At 40.9% G+C, this 13,250-nt stretch overlaps 1 protein-coding gene across 1 annotated transcript in view; it reads right to left on the reverse strand.

Moving 5' to 3' along the window:
• The window catches only part of LOC126292248 (sortilin-related receptor-like), a 177,653-nt gene that overhangs the window by 69,668 nt on the left and 94,735 nt on the right, over window positions 1–13,250 (reverse strand). Inside the window, exons 20-22 of the mRNA XM_049986146.1 lie at window positions 9,608–9,818; window positions 3,480–3,704; window positions 202–350 (exon numbers count right to left, since the gene is read on the reverse strand). Coding sequence (XP_049842103.1) covers window positions 202–350; window positions 3,480–3,704; window positions 9,608–9,818 — 585 coding nt within the window. The remainder of the gene's footprint in view (window positions 1–201; window positions 351–3,479; window positions 3,705–9,607; window positions 9,819–13,250) is intronic.

A 13,250-nucleotide genomic window follows, 5' to 3' on the forward strand; every position in this document is an offset into this window, starting at 1 on the left:
TAGGCATGCACTTTGCCACTAGATTTTATTACTTAAAAAAATCTTCATGCCTTTACTACCTGATGAGCTATTCCATATGCTCTCCTACATACCTTATTAAACTAGCCTCCCAATATGACAGAAAAATGACTTACTCACATCCTATGGTTTGCTCAGTTTGTTCTCACAAACTAATATACAGTAACAAATCAGATTTCTTACTTGTGGTATCCAAACATTGTTGCCAGTGCAGTTAGCTTCATCACTACCGTCATAACAATTCTGGGACCCATCACAGCGTTGTGTCAGAGGAACACAATGTAAAAGATCACATGGAAAGAATCCAGGTGCACACATAGGAGGTGCAATGGCTGAAATAGAACAAGAAAAGAATTATTAAGAACTCTTTTCAAAATGTCAGAAAGTATTTTTCAGAGCCTTACTATGTTACTGATAACTAGAGAAAGATGGGAACACATTACACAACAAAGAATGTTCATGAAAGTCATCAGTACAGCCTAGATGATGTTGTTGTGTAAACAGGCATTATGCACAATGGTCGAACACTGCCTGTCTTTGTGCAAAGTACTGTCACAGAACAAGTACTGGATCATATCCATCTGTTTTGGGATGTTGTTGATCCTGCCTTTCTGTTTACAGACAGCTATGCACACCCACACAGGACCACTGATGTGTCTGACATAACTGGAAAGTGAAGATATTGAGAGTCAAGAATGGCTTGTGTACTGCCTGGACCAAAACCATATATAGAATTCCTAGTATGCTCTTGGCAGATGTATTCCTCAAAGAACATCCCATCCCTGAAGTGTGCAAGAACTGAACACAGCCTTCAGAGAGTATGGGACAATATCCCCGAAGGACTCCTCAACAGTTTGGTGCAAAATGTGCCTTAGTGCCCTAGGAGGGTATATTTCATACTGAGAGTCAAATATTGATTTTTATGTTGATAGTTTGAACTGTGTCACAGATGAATGTTATTTGTGTATATTTTCCAATGTGGTGCTCCCTATACCATTTTTCCATTATACATATACCACTCCACTTCTATCAAGTATGTACTGTTTTTCATGTTGTCCATCATCGTTATGGGTATTCCTGTCGAACTATGTATCCATTCCTTACCAACTGTCAAGCAGTGTACGTAAAATAAGGGAAGGCGGCCACTCACCTAAAGCAGACTGATGCATCTTGCACATAAAAACAAAACAGAAAATAGTATTCACACTAGATTTTGAGTGCTTTTTCTTTTTCCAGTGAAGTACACATATTCCCACACACTCCTACAACATGTATTTCCATTCAGGAATTTCCATTACTGAACGTGTTACAGTGAGCTGAACTGGGTATGTTGCACCTTTTGTTCTATGTTACAGCCTTAAGGAAGCAGTAGATGAGAAGTTGACAAGCTAGAATTGTAGTGTTTCCCCTGTGTTATTCAATCTGTACAGTGAGCAAGCTGTGAAGGAAACTGAGGAGGAATTTAGAAATAGAATTAAAGGTCACAGAGAGTAAATAAAAATGTTATAGGTTGTTGATAGCACTGTAATTCTGTCAGACAGAAAAAGAACTGCAACAACAGTTGAATGGAATGGAAAGTGTCTTGAAAAAAGCTAACAATATTAACAATAATACAAGTAAAACAAGCAGTGCTGATAGAATTATATTATGAAGTCAGACACTAGAATCAGTAGAAGAGTTCTGCTACTTGGGCAGCAAAATTAGTGATGATGGCTGAAGTAGAGAGGATATAAAATGCAAATTCAGCAGCACCACAAAAAATCATTCTGAAAAAGCAAAATTTGTTAACACTGCACATAAATTTAAATGGCAGGAAGACATTTCTGAAGGTAGTTATCTGGAGTGTAGAACAGTAGGGATGTGAAATGAGAATGAAAAAAGTTCAGACAAGAAGAGAACAGAAGCTTTTAAAATGTGGTGCTACAGAAGAAGCTGAAGATTAAATGAGCAGATCAGTTAGCAAATCAAGAGGTACTGAATTGAATTGTAGAGAAAAGAAATTTCTGGCACTACCCGACTATCAGAAAGGATCGATGAACAGGATGCACCTCCGGCATCACGGAATACTGAATTTGGCAATGGAGGTAAGTGGAAGGGCAGGTAGGAGGACAGAACAACAAGGAGACCAATGCTTGAATAAAGTAAGCAAATTCAAGCAAATGTAAGCTGCAGTAGTTATGCAGTGATGAAGGGGCTAGTAGAGGACAGAACTTTGTGGAGATAAGCATCAAATCAGTCTTCGAACTGAAGGCAACAACAACTACAGTGTCAAAACACTAGTCAACACACTTACTAGAGGCAGCCAGAACATTCGGATCAATCTTTGTACACTTTTTATACTCCATTAGTCCAACATAATAGGCAAGTTGTACGGTGTATAATTTAGGCAATTTTGAGAAAATCTTAGGAGGAGTTTTACATGCTAATGATGTATCGGTGCTCTGCAAATCTCAGCTTGAGCTGGTGGCAGTCACAGGCTTAGTGTTCAAGCTCCATAATTGGCATATCACTGGATTGAGTCCAGCTCACTTTTCTTTTTTATTGTAGTAGCCATCTTATGTCACACGTATTACATTTGATACCTAATATTATGAAAAGCACGTGTATTTGCAAGAACTTTTATTGAATTTACAATGTTATTTGGCTGTTTACTAATTTTTATTATTACGTCAAATATTATGACTTATTTCTACTGGCATGTTAAAAAGCTTATCAAGTGCCTTCAAACTTGACAACGAACAAAAAATTTTTTTCTCATGGAGATGCTATTAAAATTCAATTGTGCATTGTCGGTTTTCAGCACCAACATTGACGAGAATGTTGCACTAGTTAGCATCCAAACTGCTGGAAGATAGAGAAATTTCTTAAATTGTCAATGAGCTTTGTTTTTCCTTAAAAACTCTGAAGATTCCTCATGCATGCAGGAAATCTGCATTCATTTGATGTAGTGGGTGGAGTTTTAATTTATGGTTTCCATGACTGTATGAAAAAATATCATCTTGCAACTTGTGATGACCAAAGCATGTACAATAAATAATTGCATATTACCCTCAAAGTCTGGCATATTGTAACTCGTTGTATTACTGAATAAAGTTATTTTCACCTTGATTTATTGATGTTTGATACTGACTTTCCAAGTGTGTATGTTGGCCTTGAATCTGTCTGCAGGTCAAAGCAGCCAGGTGAATAATAATTCTCGGTACCTTGTCCACTTGCAGTTATAAGGAATTGTGGAAATCGTGACAGGCATACATTTACACTTCATGCACTTTGTTGTTTACTTGTTGATAATCATAAATACAAAAATAATTTGAAATTCAATAAAAGTCCAGCAAATACAAATGTCTCTTCATTATATTACCTTTCAAATGTAATAAGTCTGAGATATTATGACTAACGTTGAACGTTTTTTACACTAGTGCTCGAAGTAACTCAGTGACATTCTCAGTACGGATACTCACGAGGCTTGGGTGAAGTGGCGGCTTGGCAGTTCCACTCGTCCGATCCATCCGGGCACTGCTGGTGGCCATCGCACACCTGCGAGAGTGGCACACAGTTGCCATCGTACTGACAGGTGAACTGGTCGGGCCCACAGCTCCGCTTCGAGCTGCCACAATTTGCTTCGTCCTCACCGCCCCTACAGTCGGGAACTCCGTCACAGACCCAAGCCTGCAAGACACAATCGCCTGCAAAAAAAGGAAAGCGGATTAAAATTCTTTTAACAGGAGCCAATTTATTAGAAATTTAGTTTGTGAAGTGCTTCTAACTTTAAACGGGCATATTTAATGACTGTATTTCTTAAAACCGTACATTTCTTACATAGTATAACTGAAAATGACTACAATGTGTATTTTATTAAACCACCTGAAGTTCTGAATACTGCTGATAAAACACACTGCGCCCCCCCCCCCCCCCCCCCCCCCCCCACACACACACACACGATGTATGCTGCACACATCACCAAGTTTAAAGGGTGTTACAAACCATATGGTGATTACAGCATACACTCTGTAAGACTAATATGTGATCATACGATGCAGCCTTAGGTCAATACTTGGGTCAGTGTCTAATTCCGTTGTGTGTGTTCTAAGGTGTAGTCCAAGGCATATTTCTGAACCTTATATTTGTCTCCTAATCCTGTAGACACTGTCACAGGTTACAATGACCCAGATAGTGGATTCAAACTTAGATAAGATCAGCAAGCTAAATTGATTGTAAGTATCCAAGCAACAGTCAGGTTGTCACATCATCAGACGGCCCCTCGAGATCGCAGAGTCACTCCAACGTGTGTTGCGCAGTTTTATTTAAGACCCAGAACTTGTCTAGTTTCAAACCACCTTTAACAGATAAAAAAAAGAGGACTAAAGTTAGACAAATTGTGGGCCTCAATGCTAAATAAAGCAAATAGCACGAACTTTTCTTCACTACAGCACTGTAACATACGTCTATGCGACTCCGTGGTTTCAAGTACCAATCTGATGCATGGGTACATAAGGACAGTTTGGGTCACAATGCTTGTTTAAGTCAAATTGCTATCCGAGTCTTCAGACTCTCTGATGCTGTCTGTTCATTAGGAGAGACAAAAATATACGTTGGACCACAGCCTAATGGCCATAAAAATATTTCACCCCACATGTAGAACTAAGTGTTTTATTTTGGATGTTCAGAACTTCAGATGCTTTTTACACATGCACTAGCAACCTGCCCTGGATTCACATGAATTCACATGGATGTCTACAGCCGGTCAACTCTTAAGGTGTCGTCGTAAACTCGTTTACGGCCCACTGTATAGACTTATGGTTACAACTCAGAGAACAACTTTTGGTAACTGAATATTATTACTTTCATGTAACTGAGACAATTTACACATGCCACAAAAGTTTTCAGGAAGCACATCTACATCTACATCCACATCCACATCCATGCTCTGCAAGCCACCTGATGGTGAGTGGCGGAGGGTACCCTGAGTACCTCTATCAGTTCTCCTTTCTATTCCAGTCTCTTATTGTTCATGGAAAGAAGGATTGTCGGTATGCTTCTGTGTGGGCTCTAATCTCTCTGATTTTATCCTCATGGTCTCTTCACAAGATATACATAGGACGGAGCAATATACTGCTTGACTCTTCAATGAAGGTATGTTCTTGAAACTTTGACAAAAGCCCGTACTGACCTACTGAATGTCTCTCCTGCAGAGTCTTCCACTGGAGTTTATCTATTATCTCTGCAACGCTTTCACAATTACTAAATGATCCTGTAACGAAGCGCGCTGCTCTCTGTTGGATCTTCTCTCTATCTTCTATCAACCCTATCTAGTACGGATCCCACACTGCTAAGCAGTATTCAAGCAGTGGGCGAACAAGCGTACTGTAACCTACTTCCTTTGTTTTCGGATTGCATTTCCTTAGGATTCTTCCAATGAATCTCAGTCTGGCATCTGCTTTACCGACACTCAACTTTATATGATCATTCCATTTTAAATCACTTCTAATGCGTACTCCCAGGTAATTTATGGAATTAACTGCTTCCAGTTGCTGACCTATTTGTAGCTAAATGATAAGGGATCTATCTTTCTATGTATTTGCAGCAAATTACACTTTTCTACATTGAGATTGAATTGCCATTCCCTGCACCATGTGTCAATTCTCTGCAGATCCTCCTGCATTTCAGTACAATTTTCCATTGTTACAACCTCTCGATACACCACAGCATCATCTGCAAAAAGCCTCAGTGAACTTCCGATGTCATCCACAGGGTCATTTATGTTTATTGTGAATTATAGCTGTTCCATATCTGTCTTATAGTAACGAGCAATTGTCCAGTTTGTTACTAATTAATTCCAGTATACACATGAGTATAGGAGTATAATTAAATATATTAAAAACAAAGATTCCAAGACTTACCAAGCGGGAAAGCGCCGGCAGACAGGCACAATGAACAAAACACACAAACACACACACACAGAATTACTAGCTTTCGCAACCGATGGTTGCTTCTTCAGGAAGGAGAGGGAAAGACGAAAGGATGTGGGTTTTAAGGGAGAGGGTAAGGAGTCATTCCAATCCCGGGAGCGGAAAGACTTCCCTTAGGGGAAAAAAAAAGGACAGGTGTACACTCGCACACACGCACACATATCCATCCGCACATACACAGACACAAGCAGACAGTGCGGATGGGTGTGTGTGTGTGTGTGTGTGTGTGTGTGTGTGTGTGTGTGTGTGTGTGTGTGTGTGTGTGTGCGCGCGCGCGAGTGTACACCTGTCCTTTTTTTCCCCTAAGGGAAGTCTTTCCGCTCCCGGGATTGGAATGACTCCTTACCCTCTCCCTTAAAACCCACATCCTTTCGTCTTTCCCTCTCCTTCCTGAAGAAGCAACCATCGGTTGCGAAAGCTAGTAATTCTGTGTGTGTGTGTTTGTGTGTTTTGTTCATTGTGCCTGTCTGCCGGCGCTTTCCCGCTTGGTAAGTCTTGGAATCTTTGTTTTTAATATATTTTTCCCATGTGGGAGTATAATTAAAGGAAGATACTTCAAGAATAAGTGTTCACAGTTTTGCTACCCAATGGATCCTCTAAAAACAAATGAGAACTCTGATCATCTAATGGGCAGGAGCACTGTAGGGAATCAGGCCACACTTGCCATTTATGGGTAGTCTACATCCGTGTTTTGTTTTTGTGCAAAAGCACAACTGATACATGTTCATAGTGATTATGTCTATTCGTTATGATGATGTGGGAAATTTACCCTAGTCCCACTATATTCTCTTCTCTCACTTCAAGATAAGAAAAGAAAACGAAGACTAATGCAAAGCAGTGCAAACATTCAGTAACAGTTGCAAGCAATGGTTTGTCGGCGTCAGTAACATGGTAAATGATGGAGTTTAGACCTCTGGGGAACAGCATGCAACCGCAGTTCAAAACTCCCACTACCTGAAATTGCCACCTTAAAGTGTCTGCACAATACCAACTTCAGTTTGCATACAAACATACATTGTTTCTTTCATAAAATACAATAATTTTATTGCCATTAGTCCATTAAAGCAATAGACAAACTTTTTATATAGAATAATCAGTAGATTATAGATAGAACAGTACAGTGCACCAGTTGCTTGCAATCCCATATTGCAGTCAAAAATATCTTTATTCGTAAAAGGTAGTATTTATTAGATAAATTCGCATTTTCGTATTTTGACATACAATTCACATTTAATGCTAATGTGAATTTTTCAGGTTCCCAGTTATACACAAGTCTTCCGAGTACAGAACAGTTCTCTTGCCCTACTGTATTGTATTATATGAAACTGGGGAGGCTTTGTCCCCACCATAGCCCTCTGTGGTTCACAAACCCTCAACAGGCTACAGCAGTCCACTCCCTCCACTGCTGCCGCCCCACACCGAACCCAGGGTTATTGTGCGGTTTGAACCCCAATGGACAGTAATTCGGATGCTCAGGGGAACTATGAACGTGTGCTGCGTAACTGGCGAGCAGTTGCGCACATCTAATCTGCAGTGGAGGGACACCAGCCTCCACCAATACACTGGTCACCAGACTCGTCCTAAAAACTCCTGTCGCTAATTAAACTCCACAGTGGTGCACAGGGTCGAGTAAATGCAATGCTGAAGGTACTGCTAATCCATAAACCACACTCCCATAGTCAATTCAGGATTAGACAAGGGCTCTGGAGAGCTGCAGCAGTGTAAAGCGATCTGCACCCCAGTTGGTGTTGCTCAGGCAATGGAGGGCATTGAGGTCCTCCTAGCACTTCTGCTTAAGCTGACGAAGATGAGGGAGCCAAGTCAATTGAGCATTGAAAACGAGTCCAAGGAATTGATATGTCTCCACTACAGTGAGTGGACTGTCATTAAGGTAAAGTGTGTGTTCCAGATGAACGGTACGATGCCGACAGAAGTGCACGACTCACGACTTTGTGGCTGAAAACTGGAAGCTGTGGGCTAGAGCCTATGAATGCGCCTTGTGGATGGCTTCCGGAAGGTTCCGCTCTGCAACATCAGTACTGGAGCAGCAGTACGAAATGCAGAAGTTGTCTGCATACAGAGAAGGTCAGATGGAGGGCCTGACAGCTGCTGCTAGACCATTAACGGCCACTAAAAATACACACACACTCAATACAGAGTCCTGCAGGACTTCATTCTCCTGGATATGGATGGAACTATGGGAGTCACCAACTTGGACAAAGAAAGTACGGAGCGACAGGAAGTTTTGGATAAAAATCAGGAGTGGTCCCCAGAAACTCCACTCATACAATGTGGCAAGGATACGATGTCACCAAGTCGTGTCGTATGCTTTATGTACGTCAAAAAAGACAGCAATCAATCAGGTCTTGTTGTTTGGAAAGGCTGTTGGGATGGCAGACTCAACGGACACAAGATTATCAGTGGTAGAGTGACCCTGGCAGAAGCCACCCTGACATGGAGCCAGCAAGCCACGTGACTCCCGGAGCCAACCCAACCGCCAACATACCATACATTCCAGCAGCTTAGAAAGAAGGTTGGTGAGGCTGATGGGCCGATAGCTATCTACATCAAGTGGGTTTTTTACCGCGTTTGAGCACCGGAATGATGGTGCTCTCCTGCCACTGCGACGGAAAGATGCCATCGCACCAGATCTGGTTGAAGATGATGAAGAGATGTCGCTTTTAGTCAGATGAGAGATGTTTAATCATCTGGCTGTGGATGCGATCAGGCAGAAGGAGCTGTGTCGGGGCAATGTGCAAGGACACTGAGGAGCTCCCACTCTGTAAATGTGGCGTTATAGGATTCACTGCAGCTCCCTTCCAGCCGCCGTTTGAGTGTGCGAAAGGCTGTGGGGGTAAATCTCAGACACAGAGGCTCGAGCAAAGTGCTCGGCAATTGCGTTTGCATCGGTACATAACTCGCCATTTAAGGTACCACAGGGGGCAGCTGTTGGGGCCTGGTACCTATAAAGACATCTGATCTTCGTCCAGACTTGGGAGAGATACATCTCAACAGTGGGTGCCATATGTCACCTTTCCAACACTCCTTCTTCTGTTGTTTGATAAGGTAGCAAACACGGGCACGGAGCCATTTAAAGGCTATGAGGTGCTCCAGGGGAGGGTGTCACTTATGCCACTGAAGAGCTTGCTCACGTTCCTTAATTGCTTTAGCGACTTGCAGCGATCACCAAGGGACTGCCTTATGACTCCGGCACACATTTTCTGCCGCAGAAACAATTGTGGGGGTGTTTGCTAGGTGTGATGGTGATAGTAGTCATATGCTTCATGCATATGATCTTCTCAGCATCTTCCAAATTTTGTTATTAAACCACGGTGGATGTTTTCCATCCTTTATCCACTTACTAAGCACATAATAACTCTCCAGACCATGAAATACAATCTGCCTTAACTTTGCCACAGCAGTGGTGAAACACCTTTTGGGGGGTACAAATATTAAAAAAAACTACATTGTGCAGAAGGCTGATGCAACATTTATATGTGACTATCCAACAAGCTGAGTACAATTAAAGATACTGGTGACCAGCGTCGCAGAGAACATAGTAACTGTTGACACACTTAGTAAATGCACAGCTCGTCAAAATTGGATTTATAGTTACCTACCTGCAGAGCATCTGAAGTGTTGCTTAGGGCAGCTTGGACCTTCTGTGGAATCCGGTACGTGTTCAGAAGTGTCTGTCGGAGGGTTCGGCGTAAATCTACAACCGAACTCATCTGATCCATCAACACAGTCAGGCACCCTGTCACACTTCCACCAGTAGGGAATGCACTTGCCCGAATCATTACACTTGAACATCCACTCCGAACACGAAGCCTGTATGAAGAAAACATTCAGTTAAAATTCGTAAAAAGACTATTATAAAACTGAGAATTGGCCGAGACATCGTCATACAACTAACACACTTCATTTTTTGTGCTGTACATTCTACCAGAGCATTACAACTTGAGAAAAAAAATTGGTGCTGCAAAAAGAGACAGAAGGAAAAACAGATGGTCCCCAAAAGAACATTTTTAATACAATCAGAATGTCAAGACAAACTTATACAGAAGCACGGTACACAAAGTGAGTGGCAGGTACTGTGCTGTATGATTAATGCCTACAACTTTGTCTTCTGAAATACTAAGCTACAATAGTATCTCACATGGGTATTGGGTCGGTGCACATGTCCATAGCATTTTTCTAAAAATTAAATAAACATAAGAGACATTAGCGATCAATAATATATCCTTGTTCACTATTTACAACAATCTGCCAAGACTTGGGTAACTCCGATTCTGTGGCTGTAGAAATCACCTGGATCTAAGGCAAACAACTTGTAGAGTTATCTTCGAAGTGCATTTTTGCAGGATAAGACGATCTCTGAAGGGTATTTGATACAGAGCAGAAAAGGTGAAAATCTGAGAGCACAAGATCAGGTGAATAAGCTGGGTAAGGAATGACTTCTTCACTCAACTCATGTATAGAGTCTTTTGTCAGTTTAGCAGAATGTGGTCTGGTGTCATTGTGGACCACCTAGTCATTGTTCTTGGACTACATCTGCAAGACGTCTCAGTTGTCGAGAATAAATGTCAGCAGTGATGGTTACACCTCGGGGAAGCAATCCATAGTACACCTCACCGTTCCTGTTCCACCAGATGTATAACGTCACCTTTTATGTATGCGCATAGGACTTTGTACAGGGAGTAGCTGCTTTTTTTTTTTTGGGGGGGGGGGGGGGGGGGGGGCTCAACCATGCCTTTCTTTTGCCTGCGTTAGCATTAAGACATTTCTTGTCACCAGTAATGATACAGGAGAGGAATCGTTGTGTTGTCCACGAGCAAAATGACAATGAGCAAGTAGAGATGCACTTATGTAACCAGCAGATTTTTATGATTTTTTCTTAGAGAATGTGGTACCCATACACCGGATTTTTCAACCTTTCCCATCGCATGCATAAGTAGCACAATGGTGAAATGATCACAGTTCATAACATTTGCCAATTCTCAAGTACACTGATATGGGTCATTAAACCACCTTAAAATGAGAAAACCATGTTCTTGTCATGCTCTATCCAATGGCATTATCCCTATACACGGTACCATTGTTTCTCGCTGGCTCTACTGCTGTCACTCCTCTATTGAACTCAAACAGAAGAATATGTTGGAAATGTTCTTATTTCTCGACTTGGCAGTCCATTTTCTAGGGTACACAGCTCCATTCTATCTCCTAATGATAAAATGACAATACATAAATTCAAATAAAAAAAACGACAATCAATAAACACATAGCAATCGTAATACCAACATTTTTTTAAAATTTTTTTTTGGTCATCAGTCTACTGACTGGTTTGATGCGGCCCGCCACGAATGCAAAACAAAAATGCTACAAACTTATGCACCAACCTAATATTTCCAGATAAGCCAAGGAATGTGAATCCCAAGCCTGATAGCACAGCCTGTAATAGTGATAATAATTATCAGCATCATTATAATTATGTTTACTATATGGCAATTTTGTTCTGGCAGTCTTCACGATTTGTATTTTCCCAATATTCCGGGAGCAAATGTAAGTACAAAATTACACTGACACATGTTCACCACTGGAAATATACCATTAAAAAGTAGCCAATGTTGAAATATCAGTGCAGTTGGAAAAAATTGTTTTGATATCTTCAATAGTGATGGAAATATTTGAAGACCTCAATTGTAAAGATGGTAACGGACAAGCAGGTTGTTTTGAGAAACAGCACAGTAAGTTTCAATTATTTCCCATAAAGTAAATACCTTAAGTACATCCAAGGTAATTCTTTTTTATTCACGTAAATCAAGATGTCATTGTATTCAAATATTTGTAAGTGACAAATTTTTAAAGCTGTAAATTCTAACCACAATTTTATTTTTAAAACCACATCAATGATCACTTAGCACAGTTTACTTCCAAACTAAGTGCGCTTAATGAGTTAATTCTGACTTTACACTGTTTACTTGCTGGATGATTTAATGAAACATCTAGGTTTGGTGCATGTGTATATGTGCTGCTTCAATTTTCCAACAGTGCCACAGACATCTGAATGTGTCCTGAGCTGTCAACCTCTCACTGCTGTGGATCAGTTGCTTCCACATCTCTGTGGATAAAAAAGTTTCAAGTATTTACCATACAGTATGTGCACCTCATTGTGCACTACCATTTCCAAGAAACCTCATTCTGGTGTCTTGAATTATTAATGTGACATGACCATTGTTATGACATCACGATTCGTGAGACACGAGGACACAAATGGGCGTGTCACGCCCAACCATCCTTTGGATATAAAAACCAATAACTCAAGAGTAAAATGAGATTGTTCTGCTTTCAATTTTAAATAAAATTGCAACATCTTATCTGTATTCCATTCACTACAATATGTAAGCTAAAATTAACCACATGCAAAGCTCACACAATGCACTTTTAACTCTGCAAATTCTATAAAAATTCATGCAATGTTGCACTAAATTTGATGCAGCGCAGTAAGTATGATGGATAATAAAAAGAAATACAGATAGTTAGCGAGTGAAGATAACAGACTGTAAGATGAGCAAGAATCACATTTTTCACCTAACAGTTTTCCAAAAACTGGACAATAAGTATTACTTATCAGATGGAATGCAGTCTCTCAGTACACACACAAGTATATGGCAAGCAGTACAGTACTAACAAAAGCCGCCTCAGTAGGGAATGCAAAGAGCACATCCACAGCAGTGAAAGGGCTAATAGACTAACATAATTCTAAGACGTTTCGGGCTTATAGCTGGTCATCATCTATGACACTCCACAATATTTGGACTGGGCACCTGCCAACTATGCGAACAATCGAAGACTGAAAGGAAGTTCTCCCATCTCACAACTCATTAACCCGCTGTGTGCATTTTGCTTATGCACTCAGATTGTGGTGACTGACTAACCATACTACATGGCAGACACTGCCCTCACTGGCGGAATGCAGAACTCTAAGGTCCACAGAGCTGCCACTTGCCGTGGCCATCAGCATACTCAGTCTTCGTCATATGGAGGAAATTCTGAACACTTCAGGATTCCATACTTTATCCAACTGTTACTCACCATTATAGTTCATCACACTTTCTGCCATGCACATTTCCACAGATTATTTACCAGTAAAAGTCCAAAAAAAGTTGCTTCGTGCAGAAGTATTGTTTTGTCACACTCCGCCGAACGTCCAAACAAAGAAAAGTTCTGGCCGAATGAAAAATGTAGGAGTACTGGAGACCG

The sequence above is a fragment of the Schistocerca gregaria genome, chromosome 9, assembly GCF_023897955.1.
Source record: "Schistocerca gregaria isolate iqSchGreg1 chromosome 9, iqSchGreg1.2, whole genome shotgun sequence".
Classification (NCBI taxonomy): Eukaryota; Metazoa; Arthropoda; class Insecta; order Orthoptera; family Acrididae; genus Schistocerca; species Schistocerca gregaria.